Source organism: Schistocerca nitens, chromosome 1, assembly GCF_023898315.1.
Source record: "Schistocerca nitens isolate TAMUIC-IGC-003100 chromosome 1, iqSchNite1.1, whole genome shotgun sequence".
In the NCBI taxonomy this organism is placed as follows: domain Eukaryota; kingdom Metazoa; phylum Arthropoda; class Insecta; order Orthoptera; family Acrididae; genus Schistocerca; species Schistocerca nitens.
In genome coordinates, this window is record NC_064614.1 from 759,444,189 (window position 1) to 759,461,993 (window position 17,805).

At 44.4% G+C, this 17,805-nt stretch overlaps 1 protein-coding gene across 1 annotated transcript in view; it reads right to left on the reverse strand.

Annotated features, from left to right (window-relative positions):
• The window catches only part of LOC126260971 (U4/U6 small nuclear ribonucleoprotein Prp31), a 94,073-nt gene that overhangs the window by 48,402 nt on the left and 27,866 nt on the right, over nt 1–17,805 (reverse strand). The window contains exons 2-3 of the mRNA XM_049958499.1: nt 7,863–7,995; nt 1,236–1,433 (exon numbers count right to left, since the gene is read on the reverse strand). Of these exons, the coding sequence (XP_049814456.1) occupies nt 1,236–1,433; nt 7,863–7,977 (313 nt within the window). The 5' untranslated portion in view covers nt 7,978–7,995. The remainder of the gene's footprint in view (nt 1–1,235; nt 1,434–7,862; nt 7,996–17,805) is intronic.

The following is a 17,805-nucleotide window of genomic DNA, read 5'->3' on the forward strand; positions in this document are numbered from 1 at the left end:
TGACTAAGGGAAAGGTAGACTCTGTACACAGGAAAATTAAAGAGACCTTCAGAGAAAAAAGAAGCAATTTCATGAATACAAAGAGTTCACATGGCAAGCCACTACTAAGCAGAGAAACGAAAGAATATACAGAACAGCGAGACAAGTAAAATTAACATGAAGACAAGGAAAGAGGCAGTAAATGAAGATGGGATGAGATTGTGAGAAGAATTTGAAAAAGCACTAAAAATACTAAACCATAAAAAAATAAAATTAAAGAAAAATCATCTGACTGGATGAGATTCCCTCAGAATTATTGAGATTCTTGCGTGAGCCACCCACGAAAAAATTATTCCACCTTCTGTGTAACTAATTTAGGAGTAAAGGTTACAACTCACTGAATAGCAGAGGCATTGAGAGAGAAAGTCAGCTCTGTTCTTGGCCAGTTTGGTGGTGGTCACTCATAAGGGTGAACTACTGGACTACGATCTGTAAATACAGTGTCACTAAATATTTAAATTCATGCTAACTCTATACTTTCCTCTCAATAAGACTGGATATACACGCCTATGAAGCTACGTTACACCAGAAATGCACTGTGCCAAGACTGCAGTTCTGCAGTTGCATCTTGATTGGGATGACGTGTTGTGACGGGAGCGAAAGGAAATGGGGAGTAGGAGTATGATTGGGGAAGATGGCCAACAGTTGGGAGGGAAACAGCACACGCATGAAATAGGAATGCAGCAGCTGGACAGGACAGGAATACAATACGGCTCCGACAGCCAGGAGTCTGCTCAGTACATAAAAATAATGGCATGAGGCGATATGGAGGAATGGATTGGAAGGTGGTGACAGAATGAGGAAAGGGAGACTGCAGGGAAGAGAGAGTGGGTGCAGGGTGAATAAAATTGGGTCCTGGGGCAGAGTGGAGGGGGGGGGGGGGGGGGGGAGAGGCAGCATTTAGAGGAGATTGAGGCCAACAGGATTATGAAAAATAAGAATGTGTTGCAAGGGTGGATCTCATCCTTGTAGTTCAGAAAAGCTGGTATTAGGGAAGGATCCAGATGGCGTGGGTTATGGAGCATCCATTGAAATCGAGTACATAGTGCTCAGCTGCATTTTCTGGCACTCGGTGGTCAGTTCAGTTCCTGGCCATTTTGATGGTGGTCATTCATTTGGGTGGGCTATTGGACAAGTATTTGTAAAGACATAGTCCCTAAATATTTAAATTAGTACCAACTACATTTTCCTCTTACCAATTTCATTGTCAATATCAACTGCTAAATTATTAGCTTCAACAATAAGTTGGTACTCAGGATCAGCCTCCACTGGCCCAGTAATCTCCTCTGATTTTCTCATTTTAATGCTATACTCATCAATCAATGCCATTATATTTTTCAATTGCTCCGAGTCCCGAAGTTTCGCCAATTCTCGCACTGATGACACCTTGATGTCTGCAACATGAAAGTAAAGTATATAAATATATAACAGAATAATAAATCTTTTTAATACCATTAATTATTGCAAATACAGAGAAAGATTTGAATTACACACTTCAATGTTATGTCAACAAATGAGAAATATTTCAAAAGAAGTAAACATGAGATCAAATATAATATGAGCATTCAGGAATACAATCACATCGGTTTTGATAAGCAAACCATATTGTCACTTCTTTTATAATTTCATGCCAGCATTAATAGCTGATAATTAAAGTAATTTCTAGATGCCACCAGTGATAATACTACTCTAAATTGGATGGGGACATCAGCGAGATTCAAAGATATGATCTGAAGTTGATCCTTGGGGATCTGATTGCAAAAACACTGAGGGCACCGCCGAACCATAACAAAGACTCCCGTAGTCAAGGCGGGATTGAACAACAGCTCTGTAGAGCTGCAGCAGAGTAGAGCGATCAGCACCCCAGTTGGTGTTGCGCAGGCACCAGAGGGGATTGAGGTGCTGCCAGCACTTCCGTTTAAGCTGATGAAGGTGGGGAAGCCAAGCCAATCGGGCATCGAAAAGCAGTCCTAAGAATAAATATGTCTCCACTACAGTGAATGGATTGTCATTAACGTAAAGTTCTGGTTCTGGATGAACGGTACGACACTGACAGAAGTACATGACACGGGACTTTGCGAATGAGAACTGGAAACTGTGGGCTAGATCCCATGACTGCACCTTGTGGATGGCTCCCTGTAGGCACCACTCAGCAACACCAGTACTGGTGGAGCAATAAGAAATGCAGAAGTTGTCTGCATACAAAGAAGGTGAGACTGACAGCCCTACAACTGCTGCTAGACCATTATGGCCACTTAAAATAGAGAGACACTCAATATAGAGCCCTGCGGGACCCCATTCTCCTGGATATGGGGGAACTATGGGAGGCACCAACTTGGACACAGAAAGCACAAAGCGACAGGAAATTTTGGATAAAAATCATGAGCAGGCCTCTGAAACCCCACTCATATAATGTGACAATGATATGATGTCGACAGGTCATGTCATATGCTTTTCGTAAATAAAAAAAGATGGCAACCACGTGTTGGCATCTCGAAAAGGCTGTTCGGATGACAGACTTGAGGGACACAAGATTATCAGTAGCAGAGCGACTGGCGGAAGCCGCCCTGACATGAAGTTAGTAGGCCACTTGACTCCAGGACCCAACCCTACCGCCAACATACCACACGTTCCAGCAGCTTACAAAGAATGTTGGTGAGGCTGATGGGCCAACAGCTATCCACATCAAGCAGGTTTTTACAGAGTTTGAGCACCAGAATGATGGTGCTCTCCCACCATTGCGATGGAAAGATGCCATCGCTCCAGATCTGGTTGAAGATGACGAGATGTCGCTTGTAGTCAGATGAGAGATGTTTAATCATCTGACTGTGGATCTGCTCTGGCCCAGGAGCTGTGTCGGGGCAATGTGCAAGGGCACTGAGGAGCTCCAACTCTGTAAAGGGGGCATTATACGATTCACTGTGGTGTGTAGTGAATGAGAGGACTTTCCTTCCAGCCACCGTTTGAGAGTGCAAAAGGCTGGGGGGGGGGGGGGAGGGGGTAATTCTCTGATTAATTCTCTGATGCAGAGGCTCGAGCATGGTGCTCGGCAATCCCGACTATGTCAGTAGATAGCATGCCATTTATGTTAATATCAGTAACACCTGTAGGGGGCTGGTACCCGAAAACACCTTGATCCTTAACCAGACTTGGGAATGTAATGTATGGCATCCAGTGGTCGAGACCTATCTCTCCCAACACTCCTGCTTCCATCGTTTGGTAAGTTGGCGAAGGCACAGAGCCATTTAAAAAGGCTATGAGGTGCTCCAGGGAAGGGTGCCACTTATGCCACTGTAGAGCTCGCCGACGTTCCTTAGTTGCTTCAGCGACTTCCGGCGACTACCAAGGGACTGCCTTTCTCCGGGGGGCACCCTAAAGAACTAGGGGTCGTGTTTTCTGCCGCAGAAAGGATTGTTGTAGTCACCTGCTCAACCATCACATCGATGTTACCGTGTGGCGGGGATTCAACAGTGACAACAGAGGTGAAAGTTTCCCAGTCCGCCATATTTAAAGCCCATCTGGGCAGGTGTCTGTGGGCCTGACGCCAGGGCTGTGACAGGAAGATGGGGAAGAGGTCACTACTACACAGGTCGTCATGTGCTCTCCAGTGGATAGACGGGAGAAGTCCTGGGCTGCAAATTGATAAATCAATGGCTGAGTAATTACCTTGAGCCACAATGAAATGTGTGGCAGTCCCAATATTTAAGAGGCAGAGGTCGAACTGAGACAGTAAAGTTTTGACATCTCTGCCTCGGTCAGAAGCAGGGTGCCATCCCACAAGGGGTTATGGGCGTTAAAATCACCCAAAAGTAGGAAAGGTTTAGGGAGTCGATCAATCAGTGCAGCTAATACATTCAGGAAGATGCACATTGCAGACAGTTATTTCCTGTGTCGTCCTTATTCTGACAACCACAGCTTCAAGATGGGTTTGAAGGGGCGCAGTTTCACTACATACTGAGTTTAGGACATAAACGCAAACTACACCTGACACTCGATTAGAGTCACTACGATTCCTATAATATCCCTTATAGCCACGAAGAGCAGGGGTCTGCATTGCCAGGAACCAGGTTTCTTGGAGGGCGATGCAGAAAGTAGGTGTAAAGCTTAAGAGTTGCCATAGCTCAGCCAGGTGGTGGAAAAAACTGCTGCAATTCCACTGGAGGATGACGTCATTGTGAGACTGGGAAGGCATGGAACATTCAATGAGGCAGTTTACACCTCAGGGTCACCTGCTGCCACCAACTTATTGTCTAAGCAGTCTATACCCATTGTGTCTGAGGGTCTGGTACAATCTAGGTCCTCAGCGGACGCCAGAATCTCCACCTCATCTGCAGACACAGAGCTTGTAGGCAGCGGTGGTGTGGGTGCCACCACAATTTCCTTGGTTTTGGAGATCTCGCTGCTCCTTGGGTTTCCCTGGTTGGGAGGACTTCACTGGTTCTGTCTCTGGGACTAAGGATGAGCGTGAAGCCCTACGACCAGCCGCTTTTGGGCTCTTCAGCCACTGGTGGGTGTAATCTTTCGCACTAGCAGATACCTGGGAAGGGAGTGACCCAAGGGACCCCTTCCTAGTGAGAGGAGCCAAGGAAGACCTACGCTTCTCTAGCGCAGAAGTGGGGACTGATATCCCCGATGGTTGGAGGGTGTTGCTCCCAAACTAGGTGGTGCAGGAGCAACAGGGAGGCAAGTGCCCCCCACCATCAAGGGGGGAGGTGTAGTCTTCCGGCTCTGAGAGATGACTGGAGTTGGTAAAGCTGATGGGGCTAGACCTGTTGTAACGACGGCCTAAGACAATGTCATACGTAAAGGACGTAGGCATTCAAATTTCCTCTTAGCCTCAGTGTAGATCAGTTGGTCCAGGGTCTTGTACTCCATGATTATCCTTTCTTTCTGGAGAATCCTGCAGACAGGCGAGCAAGGCGAATGGTGCTCTCTGCAGTTGACAGAGATGGGAGGTGGGGCACATGGAGTATTGGGATGTGATGGGTGTCTACAATCTCAACATGTGATGCTGGAAGTACAGTGGGAAGACATATGGCCAAACTTCCAGTATTTAAAGCACCACATTGGGGGAGGGATATAGGGCTTTACATCACAGCAGTAGACCATCACCTTGACCTTCTTGGATAATGTATCACCCTCTGAGGCCAAGATGAAGGCACCGGTGGCAACCTGATTATTCCTCGGATCCCGGTGGACACGCCGAACGAAATTTACACCTCGCTGCTCTAAACTGCCATGCAGCTCATTGTCAGACTGCAAAAGAAGGTCCCTGTTAAATACAATACAGAAACATTCTCCAGCTTGTCACAAGCGAGTAACGGTCGTGACTGGGCAGAGGATGCTGTTTTGATCATGACTGACCCAGATCTCATTTTGGACAACCCCAAACTTGTCCTCTAAATGCTCAACAAGAAACTGAGGCTTCATCGTCATGAAAGATTCCCCATCAGCTCTCGAATATACACAGTACCGGGGCAAATAATACCCACTGCCATCCTTAGCCTGATGTTCCTTCCATGGTGGGGCCAGGGAGGGGATCGGTTTGGGGCGGTACTTCTGTGCATTGATTTGAGCCCGTGAACGCTTGGAGACTGCTGGTGTTCGACCACCTGAAAAGAGCAGTTGTTTAGAGTTAACTCAAGGAAGTATGAAAGGAGGAAGATAGAGCTGCTGGATGAAATGAGAGACAATGAGGTACAGAAGTTCTATCAGAGATTTAGACAACTGAAGAGAAGACTGCAATGAGAAGTATTCTATAAGGATAAAGATGGAAATCTGGCTGGAGATAAAAGTTAAGCTTTGGGAAAATGGTAAGAATATTTTACTGAAATATTCGATGGAAAGGGGGAGATAACAGACAGGAAATCTTGAAACATTGAATAAGGAAGAGCAGGAACCAGACTTGGAAATGGAAAGCCAAAGCACCAGACTTGAAGGGAATGAAGAATGCAATCAGAAATTAAAAAATAACAAAGCTGCAACAAGCCAAATTATTAAAATTTGTGGGGAAAGAAGATGGAGATAACTGTTAATGAATTAATAAAGAAGATGTGGATAAAGGATACAGGTTGGAGTTTGGGAATAAGCCACCAATTACATAAGGAAGATGAAAAGTCAAACACTGCAATCATTACTGTGGAATTACTATCTTAGATACAACATATCAGGTGTTCAGTAAGATTTTAGCTTCTTGGGTAGAATGCCGATGGAAACTGTACTGGTACATTATCCAGCTGGATTTAGGAGAAATAGATTGACAATGGGCCAGACATTTTTAATGAAACAAATGCTAGAGAAACTTTACAAATACGATCAACAAATGCATCAGTAGTAAATTGATTTTAAACAAGCATACAACAGCCTAGACAGAAAAATAAACAACCAAATGACAGTGTAGACAAAAAAAAAATCCGAAGGATGAAAGATTTTAGAATCCCACAAAAATTTGTTAGGATGACAGAAATTATGATAAAAGCAACAGTTTGCAAGGTCAAAATAGAACAAGAGTTGTTAGAGTTCCACGCAGGAAGGAGGCGGAGGCAGGGAGATGTAATCTCTGTGCTGCTTAACTTAGTACAAGAGAATATAATTCAGCAAATGCCAACATGCCCAGGGGACAAACATCTAACCATCAGTTCCAAGTGGTTGCACACATTGATGAAGTAGCATTAGTTGCAAGGAATGTCATGAGCTTTCAGGGATATTATGCTGCATTAGAAGGAGCAGCATGGAAGTTAGCACTGAAAGTGAATACAGGTCAACCAAGGTATATGATAAGAGATCCTGCTAGGAATAGAAGAGATACTTAAAAAAAAGGAAAACTATCAAAGAGTGGAAGAGTTTAAATATCTAGGTTCAATAATAACAGAAGATAACAGGACATCTGTACAAATTCGAGAGAGGATAGTAAGTGGAAAACAATGCCATTGCTCCCTGCAGAATATATTCAAGTCCAGAAATGTTAGTAGGAACACAAAAATCAAAACATATTTGACTATATTATGATCTATAGTAATGTATAGATTAGAAGGCTGGGTTGATGACTGTAAAATAAGAAAAGAACATTTTGAGAAAGGTAAATGTGGCAGTGAGACAGGAAGAAAGCTGGAGAATAGGTCAAGTGCTGAACCACAAACTTTTTTTGTCAGATGATCATTGTAGCGAAAATCATACCAGGAAGAATAAGATGGGCTGGTCACTTACAGAGAATGCTACAAACTCTTGAGTGTTAAGGGAGTGTTAATAGGGGAGCATGAGGGCACGAGGAGAAGAGGAAGACCCAGGGAAGGATGGCTTGAAGATATGAAAGAGGACTTCAAGCCGATGGTGGTCAGGAATCAGAGAAGGAAAGCAATGGACAGAGAAGAATGGAAACACGTGTCAAAAGAGCACAAGGTACTAAAAGGACTGTAGTATTGACCAGAAAGTGTCTTCAACACTGCAGCACTAGAAGAAGTTATACTATAGTTGACTCAGTAGACTCCAAAACACTGCAAAACTTGGAATTTTTTAGACACACATCATTTATAGGTGAAGAAGGGCTGAGCATTGTACTTCAAATCTTTGGATTGGTAATCTGACATCCACTAAGTTCTCACCATAAACTATTAACCAGTCAACACAAGAATCATACAGAATCACTGTAACATATTCTTGACAGTCACTTCCATATGCCCATTTAAACACTGAAATAGGCAATAAATAAAATGTGAAAGGATAAAAGGACATGCAAAATATGGAAGAGGATAATCTGGGGGAAAGAGGGATGGCATGCCCCAGGCTTAAAATCAAACTAATGTTTCTCATAGTTGCAATAATACCTTCTTCTGTCGGTAATGTGGGCTTAACTTCATGCATGGCACTGCTTTCCATGAACTGGTCATCCATTCCATCTTGATCTTCCAGATCAGCCAAAAGTTCATCAGCCAAAGACATGGTGCCACCTTAGTATCTCTGAAAAAAGCAATGACAATTATGAACAACAAATGGGAAATATTAGAAAACTTAAAATTTTGATATTTAATTAACTAGAAGTTATTCTGTTTAATGCCTTCATGTACTCAATTATTTCCTTCTATACTAGCAAGAACGGGCAGCTGATATAATCATGTTTTGTTACATCATAAAAACTTTTAACAAAATGTGTCACTGGGACACTTGTTGAAATCAATCTATCACTTTCATAATAATAAAATCTAGTTTCACAATTCTGCATATTATAACACACTTTTCAGAAGCTGCTTTGGAAGTTCTTCCTACACATCATCAGTAGTGAACAATACAACAGTGGCTTACATGTACTTAGTGTTACAGAATCCGACAGTAGAGGAGTATGTCGTATGTCCTAGATTCAATTAACCACCTTCTCTGCCCAAGTTATAAATAATCTGACAAAGAGTTCACATGTGTGTACATTATATGCAACCACCCCCTTCAACCATAATCTTCTTACCATTCTCTGCCGTTTCTCCACTATGCATCACCACTGCAAGGTAGAAAAGGTTCCAAGCAAGAATGTTCTATTACTAACCACAGCCTAACCACTGGGTCGTGATAAGTCATCAAATGATTTTTTTTTTATCAATCCATGTACAAATACTGCTGAGTACCAAGAAATGGTTTATACTTCTAACATTATGTATTAAATTTGCTAGCAGACTGAAATGTGTCCTGAACAAGGATTCGAATCTAGGATGGTTGGTTTGGTTGTTTGGGGGAGGACACCAAACAGCAAGGTCATCGTGGATTAGGGAAGGAAATTGGCTGTGCTCTTTCAAAGGAACCATCACGGCATTTGCTTGGAGCGATTTAGGGAAATCACGGAAAACCTAAATCAGGATGGCCGGACATGGGATTGAACCGTTGTCCTCCAAAATGCAAGTCCAGTGTACTAACCACTGCGCCACCTATCTCGATCGAATCTAGGACCTTTGCCTTTTGCAGCAGGTATTACACCGACTCTGCTATCTAACAACCACAACTCAGAACCCGCCCCAGCATCTTTACTTAAACCAGTACCTGTCTCCTAAGCTCCAAACTTCCCTAAAGTTCTCTCACTCATCTTGTGGGGCTAGCAAAAGAAAGACATGTTAGTCCCACAAGGTGTATGGGAGAACTGCTGTGAAGTTTGGGATGTAGGAGAAAGGCAATGATAAAAGTAAAGCTGTGACATTGGGTTACGAGTTTTGCTTGGATAGTTCATATTGCAGGGCACTTGCCTGCAAAAGGCAAATGTCCCAGGTTTGAGTCTCAGTCTGGCACACAGTTTTAACTGCCTGAAAGTTAAATTAGGGCACACTCTTTTGCAGAGTGAAAATTCAATTCACATGTTAAAACATATTTTACGCCCTTTCCAAAGGTCGGTAACAGAAACAGTGTGACAATGTTCTTATAAACGAACTACATGTTGGTGGTTCAATAGACATAGGAGGGTTGTGCTTTGACTATTGAAGGAAGTAATCCAAGGTGTCCATATCAACCAAGATATAACATCATGATCAATATTGTAACAGAAAATCATCAAATAACTTAAGAAACAGTGACAGAGGTGTTAAATATTTCCATATTGGTGCACTACAATTTTGTCAAATGACAATGAGTGGCCTGCACAATAGGTAGCAATATCATTACACCTACATATGAACAGAATTGAATGAAGATTTAGCAGAGGCACAAATTCTCGAAATGCTGCTTTATATTATTAAACACCCCAAACAAGCTTACATTTTAAGTCTTGTTCACTGGCAACAAATATTGGTTACCGTTACAGGAACTTTTGTTGTTGTCGTCACAGCAGCTATGGGAGGGTGAATGGAGGCAGAGGAGAGGGCATGAAAAATGAAAAAGGAAGATGGTAAAAAGGGGACTGCAATGATGGAAGAGTTGTGGGGATCTAGTTAAAAACCACACACACCATCCAAACAGGCCTTGAAGGGCCAATGGTATTGACTGGCCGTCATGTCATCCTCAACCCTTAGGTATCAATGGATGCAGATGTGGTCAGCACATCGTCCTTCTGGGCATTGTTAGTTTTCATGATTGGCGTCGCTACTTCTTAATCAAGCAGCTTCTCAATTGGCCTCACAATGGCTGAGCGCACCCTGCTTGTCAACACCACTTGGCAGATTCAGACGGTGACCCATCCAAGAGCTAGCCAAGCCCCAAAACTCTTAACTTCAGTGATCTGACGGGAATCGATGTTACTAGTGAAAGGAATAAAGAGAAGCAATTGGGGTAGTGGAGTAAAAAATGTGTGAACTGGGAAAAAAGAGGGAAGGACTAGGAAGGGTGGAAATAACTTAATTAACAGATAATGGGAAGGTAAAATGTACAGATTTATTAAAAAGTACCTCTGGAGTTTCACAAGATGACTATGCCAAATTTACAAAACATATAGAAAACACATAGCCATGGCGATACTGCAGTGCATGCACATCTGCAGGAACAAGCACTGCAGCAACTACAGCTGTCATGAAATACATGAAACATATTCACAATTGTGAAAACGGACAACCTTCATTTCTAATAAAGACATTGAAAATTTGTGCGGATCCAGGATTTGAACCCGGATTTCCCACTCCTCAAGTGTGGTCGCCTTAACCACTTCACCTACCTCAGCATGCTTCACAGTCAGACTCATACATTCATTATACGTATTTTAATTGAAATTTTTATTGAAAGTTGCTTGCCTGGCATTGGCAGATGAATACGGTTTTTTATTTATTTATTTACACGTCAAGTTCTGTAGGACCAAATTGAGGAGCAAATCTCCAAGGTCATGGAATGTGTCAGTACATGAAATTACAACATAAAAGTAATAACAGATAAAAAAATGTTTATGAAACCCAAAAAAGTCACTCTATAAGTTTAAGTAAAAGCAATCAACAATACAATTAGAATCAGCTTAATTTTTCAAGGAACTCCACGACATAATAGAAGGAGTGACCCATGAGAAAACTCTTCAGTTTCGATTTGAAAGCGCGTGTGTATTACTCCTAAGATTTTTTAATTCGAGTAGTAGCTTATTGAAAATGGATGCAACAGTATACTGCACACCTTTCTGCACAAGAGTTAAGGAAGTCTGATCCAAATGCAGGGTTGATTTCTATCGAGTATTAACCAATTGAAAGCTGCTTATTCTTGGGAATAAGCTAATATTGTTAACAAAAAATGACAGTAAGGTATATATATTGAGAGGCCAATTCAAAATACTTAGACTGGTAAACAGGGGTCGACAAGAGGTTCGTGAACTTACACAACTTACTGCCCGAACTGCCCATTTCTTAGCCAAAAATATCCTTTTAGAATGGGAAGAGTTACCCCAAAATATAATACCATATGACATAAGCGAATGAAAATAAGCAAAGTAGACTAATTTTCGTGTCGAACGATCATTCACTTCTGAGACCATTCAAATAGTAAAAATGGCAGTAAAAGTCTTTGAACAAGATCCTGAACGTTGGTTTCTACAACAGGTTACTATCCATCTGAACACCTAGGAATTTGAACTCTTCAGTTTCGCTAATCATATGCCCATTCTGTGAAATTAAAATGTCAGGTTTTGTTGAATTGTGTGTTAGAAACTGTAAAAACTGAGTCTTACTGTGATTTAGCATTAGTTTATTTTCTAAAAGCTATGAACTTAGGTCGTGTATTGCACTATTTGAAACCGAGCCAATGTTGCACACAAAATCCTTCACTACCAAACGAACAGAAATATTTTAGAGTTACCTGTAATACTAGAGGGTATGTCATTTATATAAATAAGGAACAGGAGTGGCTCCAACACTGATCCCTGGGGCGCCCCTACTTAACAGTACCCCATTCAGACCCCACATCACAGCTGTTATCAACATTGTGAATAATGACATTTTGCTACCTGTTGCTAAAGTAAGAGGTGAACCAATTGTGAGCTACTCCCTGTATTCCATAATGGTCCAGCTTCGGGAGCAATATTTTGTGATCAACACAATCAAATGCCTTAGTTAAATCAAAAAATATGCCAAGCATTTGAAACCTTTTGTTGAGCCCCTCCAGTACCTCACAGAGAAAAGAGGATATAGCATTTTCAGTTGTTAAACGACTTCTAAAGCCGAACTGTACATTTGATAGCAAATCGTGTGATATGAAGTGATCAATTATCCTTACATACACAGCCTTTTCAATAACTTTTGCAAACATTGATGGAATAGAAATAGGTCTAAATTTAACTACATTATCCCTTTCCCCTTTTTTTTGCGGCTTTACTACTGAGCACTTTAATCACTCAGGAAACTGACTATTCCTAAAGGAAAAATTACAAATATGGCTAAATACTGGGCTAAAATGTACAGCACAGTATTTTAATATTCTGCTAGACACGCCATCATAACCATGAGAGTCCTTAGTCTTCAGTGACTTAATTATTGACTCAATCTCTCTCTTGTGAGTATCACAGAGGAGTATCTCAGACATCAATTTCAGAAAGGCATTTGCCAAGAAAGTTATGCGATTCCTGTAGAAACTAAATTTTTATTTAATTTGCCAGCAATGCTCAGAAAATAATTGTTAAATACTGTACATACCTCTGATTTATCAGTAACAGAAATATTTTTACCTTGTGCCTTATATTGTCGACCTTGTGCTGCTGACCAGACACTTCCTTCACAACTGACCATATGGTTTTAATTTTATCCTGTGAATTAGCTATTCTATTTGCATACCACATACTCTTTGCCTTCCTAATAACATTTTTAGGCACCTTACAATACTGTTTGTAATGGGCTACTGTAGCTTTTTTTTTGTTTGTTTGTTTGGGGTTTAAGGGCGCTCAACTACTGAGGTCATTAGCGCCCAGTCACAATTGTTAGAGCACATAGAATCTAGTAAAACTCAAGGGGGGGGGGGGGGGGGGACACCAGAAAGTCCTTACAAAGATGCAGATAAAATAAGTGAAGGAGTTTGATGTCTTTGGACAAGCCAGTCAAAATAATGAAACGAAGAACACGAGCAGCTGCTCGAGCGTCATCAGCTAAAATATCCTGTAAAGTAGATGGCAGAGTCAGGACAACACGAGATTGACTAAAACGGGGACACGACAATAAAACATGGCACACTGTTAATGCATGACCACAAGGGCACTGCGGGCTGGGTCACAGGAGAGCAGGTAGCGGTGGCTAAACCGGCAATGCCCAATCCGCAACCTGGTCAGAAGGACCTCTTCTCGCCGAGATGGTCGGGAGGAGGTTGTCCAAGCAGTTGGGAACGGTTTTACTGCCCGGAGCTTGTTTCCTTGAAGTGATGACCAAGTATCCCACCACAAAGACACAAGCCTCTAACAAACAACCCCACTAATGTCAGATGACGCGACACAATGGGAGGCTGGCCGAGGCAGGAGGACTGCAGCCTTGGCTGCAGCATCAGCAGCCTCATTCCCAGGCACTCCTACATGGCCGGGAACCCACAGATAGCTGACAGGAGAGCCATCAGCAGCAGAAGAATGGAGGGACTGCTGGATCCGTTGCACCAAGGGATGGACCGGATATGGAGCTCCAAGGCTCTGAAGAGCACTGAGTGAATCAGAGCAGAGTACATACGATGAATGGCGGTGGCGGCGGGCATACTGAACGGCCTGATGGAGAGAAAAAAGCTCGGCCGTAAAGCTGGAACATTGGTCGAGGAGCCGGTATTTAAAGGCGACGGCCCCGACGACAAAGGCACAGCCGACACCATCGTCAGTTTTGGAGCCATCAGTGTAAATAAAGGTGTGACTGGCAAGTCGCGCCCGAAGTTCGACAAACCGTGAGCAATACACTGCAGCCGGAGTACCCTCCTTCGGGAGCGAGCTGAGGTCGAGATAAATATGAACCGGAGCCTGGAGCCACGGTGGTGTCGGGCTCTCACTCTCTCTGAAGGTGGTAGGGAGGGCAAAATCCAATTGTCGAAGCAGGCGACGAAAGCGGACTCCAGGGGGCAGCAGGGCAAACACATACAACCCATAGTGACGGTCGAGAGAATCGGCAAAGAAGTACTGATAAGAGGGGTGGTCAGGCATTGACAACAGCCGGCAGGCATTCCGACAAAGCAGTACGTCGCGCCGGTAGGTCAATGGTAATTCGGCAGCTTCAGCATAAAGACTCTCGATGGGACTACCGTAGAATGCTCCGGTCGCAAGACGTAACCCCCAATGGTGGATGAAGTTGAGACGGCGTAAGAGGGATGGCCGAGCAGACGAGTAGACGAGGCTCCCATAATCCACCTTTGATCGGACTATGGACCGATACAAGCGAAGCAGGACAGTGCGATCCGCTCCCCAAGATGAACCACTAAGAACTCTGAGGACATTAAGGGAACGTGTACAACGGGCAGCCAAATAAGAGACGTGCGGAGACCAACAAAGTTTCCTGTCCAGTGTGAGCCCTAGAAACTTAGTTGTTTCCACGAATGGGGGAACAACGGGACCGAGATGTAAGGATGGCGAAAGGAACGCTTTATATCGCCAAAAGTTGATGCAAAACCGTCTTCTCTTCAGAGAACCGGAAGCCATTTGCCACACTCCATGAGTATAGGCTGTCTAGACAACGCTGAAGGCAGCGCTCCAGGAGGCATGTTCTCTGGGCACTGCAGTAGATCGCGAAGTCTTCGACAAAAAGAGAGCCTGAGACATTAGGTGGAATGCAATCCATAATTGGATTGATCGCTATGGCAAAAAGGGCTACGCTCAAGACGGAGCCCTGAGGCACTCCGTTCTCCTGGAGGAAGACGTCGGACAATATGGAATCCACACGTACCCTAAACTTTCGATCTGTTAAAAAGGAATCAATAAAAAGGGGCAGGCGACCGCATAGACCCCACCTGTGCATAGTGCGGAGGATACCTCCTCTCCAACAGGTATCATAAGCCTTCTCCAAATCGAAGAACACGGCTACCGTTTGGCGCTTTCGCAAAAAGTTGTTCATGATTAATGTCGACAAGGTCACAAGGTGGTCAACAGCGGAGCGGCGGCGACAAAAGCCGCATTGAACATTGGAAAGTAGCCGTCGAGATTCAAGAATCCAAACTAACCGAGCGTTAACCATGCGCTCCATCACCTTACAGACACAGCTTGTAAGAGAAATGGGGCGGTAACTAGAAGCAAGGTGTCTATCCTTTCCGGGTTTGGGTATAGGAACAACGACGGCGTCACGCCAACGCATGGGGACTTGACCTTCGGTCCAGACGCGATTGTAGGTACGAAGAAGGAAGCTTTTGCCTGCCGGAGGAAGGTGGGCCAGCATCTGAACGTGAATGGCATCTGGCCCCGGAGCAGAGGACCGGGACAGTGCAAGTGCACGTTCGAGTTCCCGCATAGTAAAGGGGGCATTATAATTTTCCAGATTCAGCAAGTGGAAGGAAGGTCGCCGAGCCTCTTCTGCCTCTTTCCTGGGAAGGAAGGCAGGGTGGTAATGGGCGGAGCTTGAAACCTCCGTGAAAAAGCGGCCGAAGGCGTTGGAGACATCCACAGGATCAACAAGGACCTCATTACCTGAAGTCAGGCCAGGTACCGAGGAGTGGGCCTTAATGCCCGACAGCCGGCGCAGGCCACCCAAGACGACAAAAGAGGGAGTAAAACTGTTAAAGGAGCTGGTGAAAGAGGCCCAACAAGCTTTTTTGCTGTCTTTGATGACTCTACGGCATTGCGCTCGGACTCGTTTGTATCCAATACAATTCGCCAACGTAGGATGGCGGCGGAAGGCACGTAAAGCACGTCGTCGAGCATGGATAGCGTCTCTACAAGCCTCATTCCACGAGGGGACGGAAACGCGACGTGAAGAAGAGGTAGTACGAGGAATGGAACGTTTGGCAGCATTGATGATAACAGCCGTGAGGTATTCGACCTGACTGTCACAACTGAGAAAATCGTGGTCCGGAAAGGTCGCCAGGGAGGAGTAAAGTCCCCAGTCAGCTTTCGGTATGTTCCAGCTCGAAGGACGTGGGGATGGGGTGTGGTGCAGGAGACGAACGACACAGGGGAAGTCGTCGCTCGAATAGGTGTCAGAAAGGGCATACCACTCGAACCGACGGGCAAGAGTGGTAGAACAGATCGAGAGGTCCAAGTGGGAGTAGGTATGAGTAGAGTCCGAGAGGAAAGTCGGGGTGCCAGTATTGAGGCAGACAAGATTGAGATGGTTGAAGACATCCGCCAAGAGGGAGCCTCTCTGACAGGATGCAGGAGAGCCCCAAAGGGGATGATGGGCATTGAAGTCGCCAAACAATAAAAACAGCGGAGGAAGCTGAACAATCAGGTGCATCATGTCAGCCCGACTAACTGCGAATGACGATGGAGTGTAGACAGTACAAACAGAAAAAGTAAAGGCAGAAAGAGTAATACGGACAGCTATTGCTTGGAGTGGGGTGGTCAATGGGATGGGATGGTAATAGACATCGGCCCGAACGAGCAACATGACCCCACCATGAGCTAGAATACCATCCACAGGGGTGAGGTCAGACCGCTCCTAGGTATAGTGGGTAAAAGCAATACGGTCAGTTGGGCGCAACTTGGTTTCCTGGATGGATGGATATGGTGTTATGGGCGCTCAACAGTGTAGTCTTTAGCGCCCGAACAGAAACAACAACGGACAAGTGTCAGTAAAATGCAGGAAGTGCAAAAATAGGATTAAAATTATAGGCGAAAGTCTACAGAGGCAGTTTGCACGTCAACAGTAGCAAAGAGGAAAGCAGCACATAATGAGGAGAACTGCAAGAGAATGGAGGGGAAGGGGTTAAAATGAAACACATAACACATGTTTGGAACTGGCCTATTACAAGAATGAAAAGGAGTGGTAAGCCACTTGGCAACACACTAAAAATTCCAACCCAAAATTTTTGGCTGAAGCCCAGAAACATCACAGTACCTTAAAACTTTCTTGACACTCGCCTCATCATCGGCTAAAATCGAGGGCAGATCCCCACTAATATGAACTTCCGCCCTGACAAAACGATATAAATCACACTCAACTAAAATGTGGCGTACAGTGATTCGCACGCCACAGGCAGCACACAGGGGGGTTCCTCGCGCCATAGTAAGAAGGCATGCGTAAGAGGACAGTGCCCTATGCGAAGACGTGTAAGGGTCACTTCGTCACGCCTAGGTGACCGGCAGGAGGAACACAACGGCTGGACGGTGGGTTTCACCAACCGAAACCGCAGCTTATTGTCCCTCACCGCCAGCCATTCCTCCACCCACAATTGCATATACTTCCGCCGCAGCACAGAAACGACACCTTGCAAAGGAATAGAACATTGTGTCACCTCCGGTAACCTGCAGGCGTCCTTGGCAGCTGTCAGCTTGTTCATTTCCCCGTATGCCCACATGCCCTGGCACCCAGCAAAAGGACACTTGCTTGCCCTGTCGTTGGAGGATGTACAGTTGGTCGTAAATCAGTTGTTCCAACTTCTCCGCTGGGTACAGGTTCTGCAGTGACTGTAATGCGCTCAGTGAGTCAGAGCAAATTAGGAAGTGTTTGCCCTGAGTAAACCGTATCTGCTCCAATGCCTTCAGGATCGCGTGAAGTTCTGCGGAAAAAACAGTGTATTCCTGGGGAAGGCGAATCCTGATGACACGGTCGGGGAACACGACTGAGCAGCCAAGAAAATCCCCCTGTTGGGATCCATCAGTGTAGACTACTGTAAAATCATGATGCCTGTCTAAAATGTTAAAAAACAAAGATTTGAAAGTAAAATCTGATGTACTGTCTTTCTTAAAATTTGCCAAATCTAACATCAGTGTGGGTCTCTGGAGGAGCC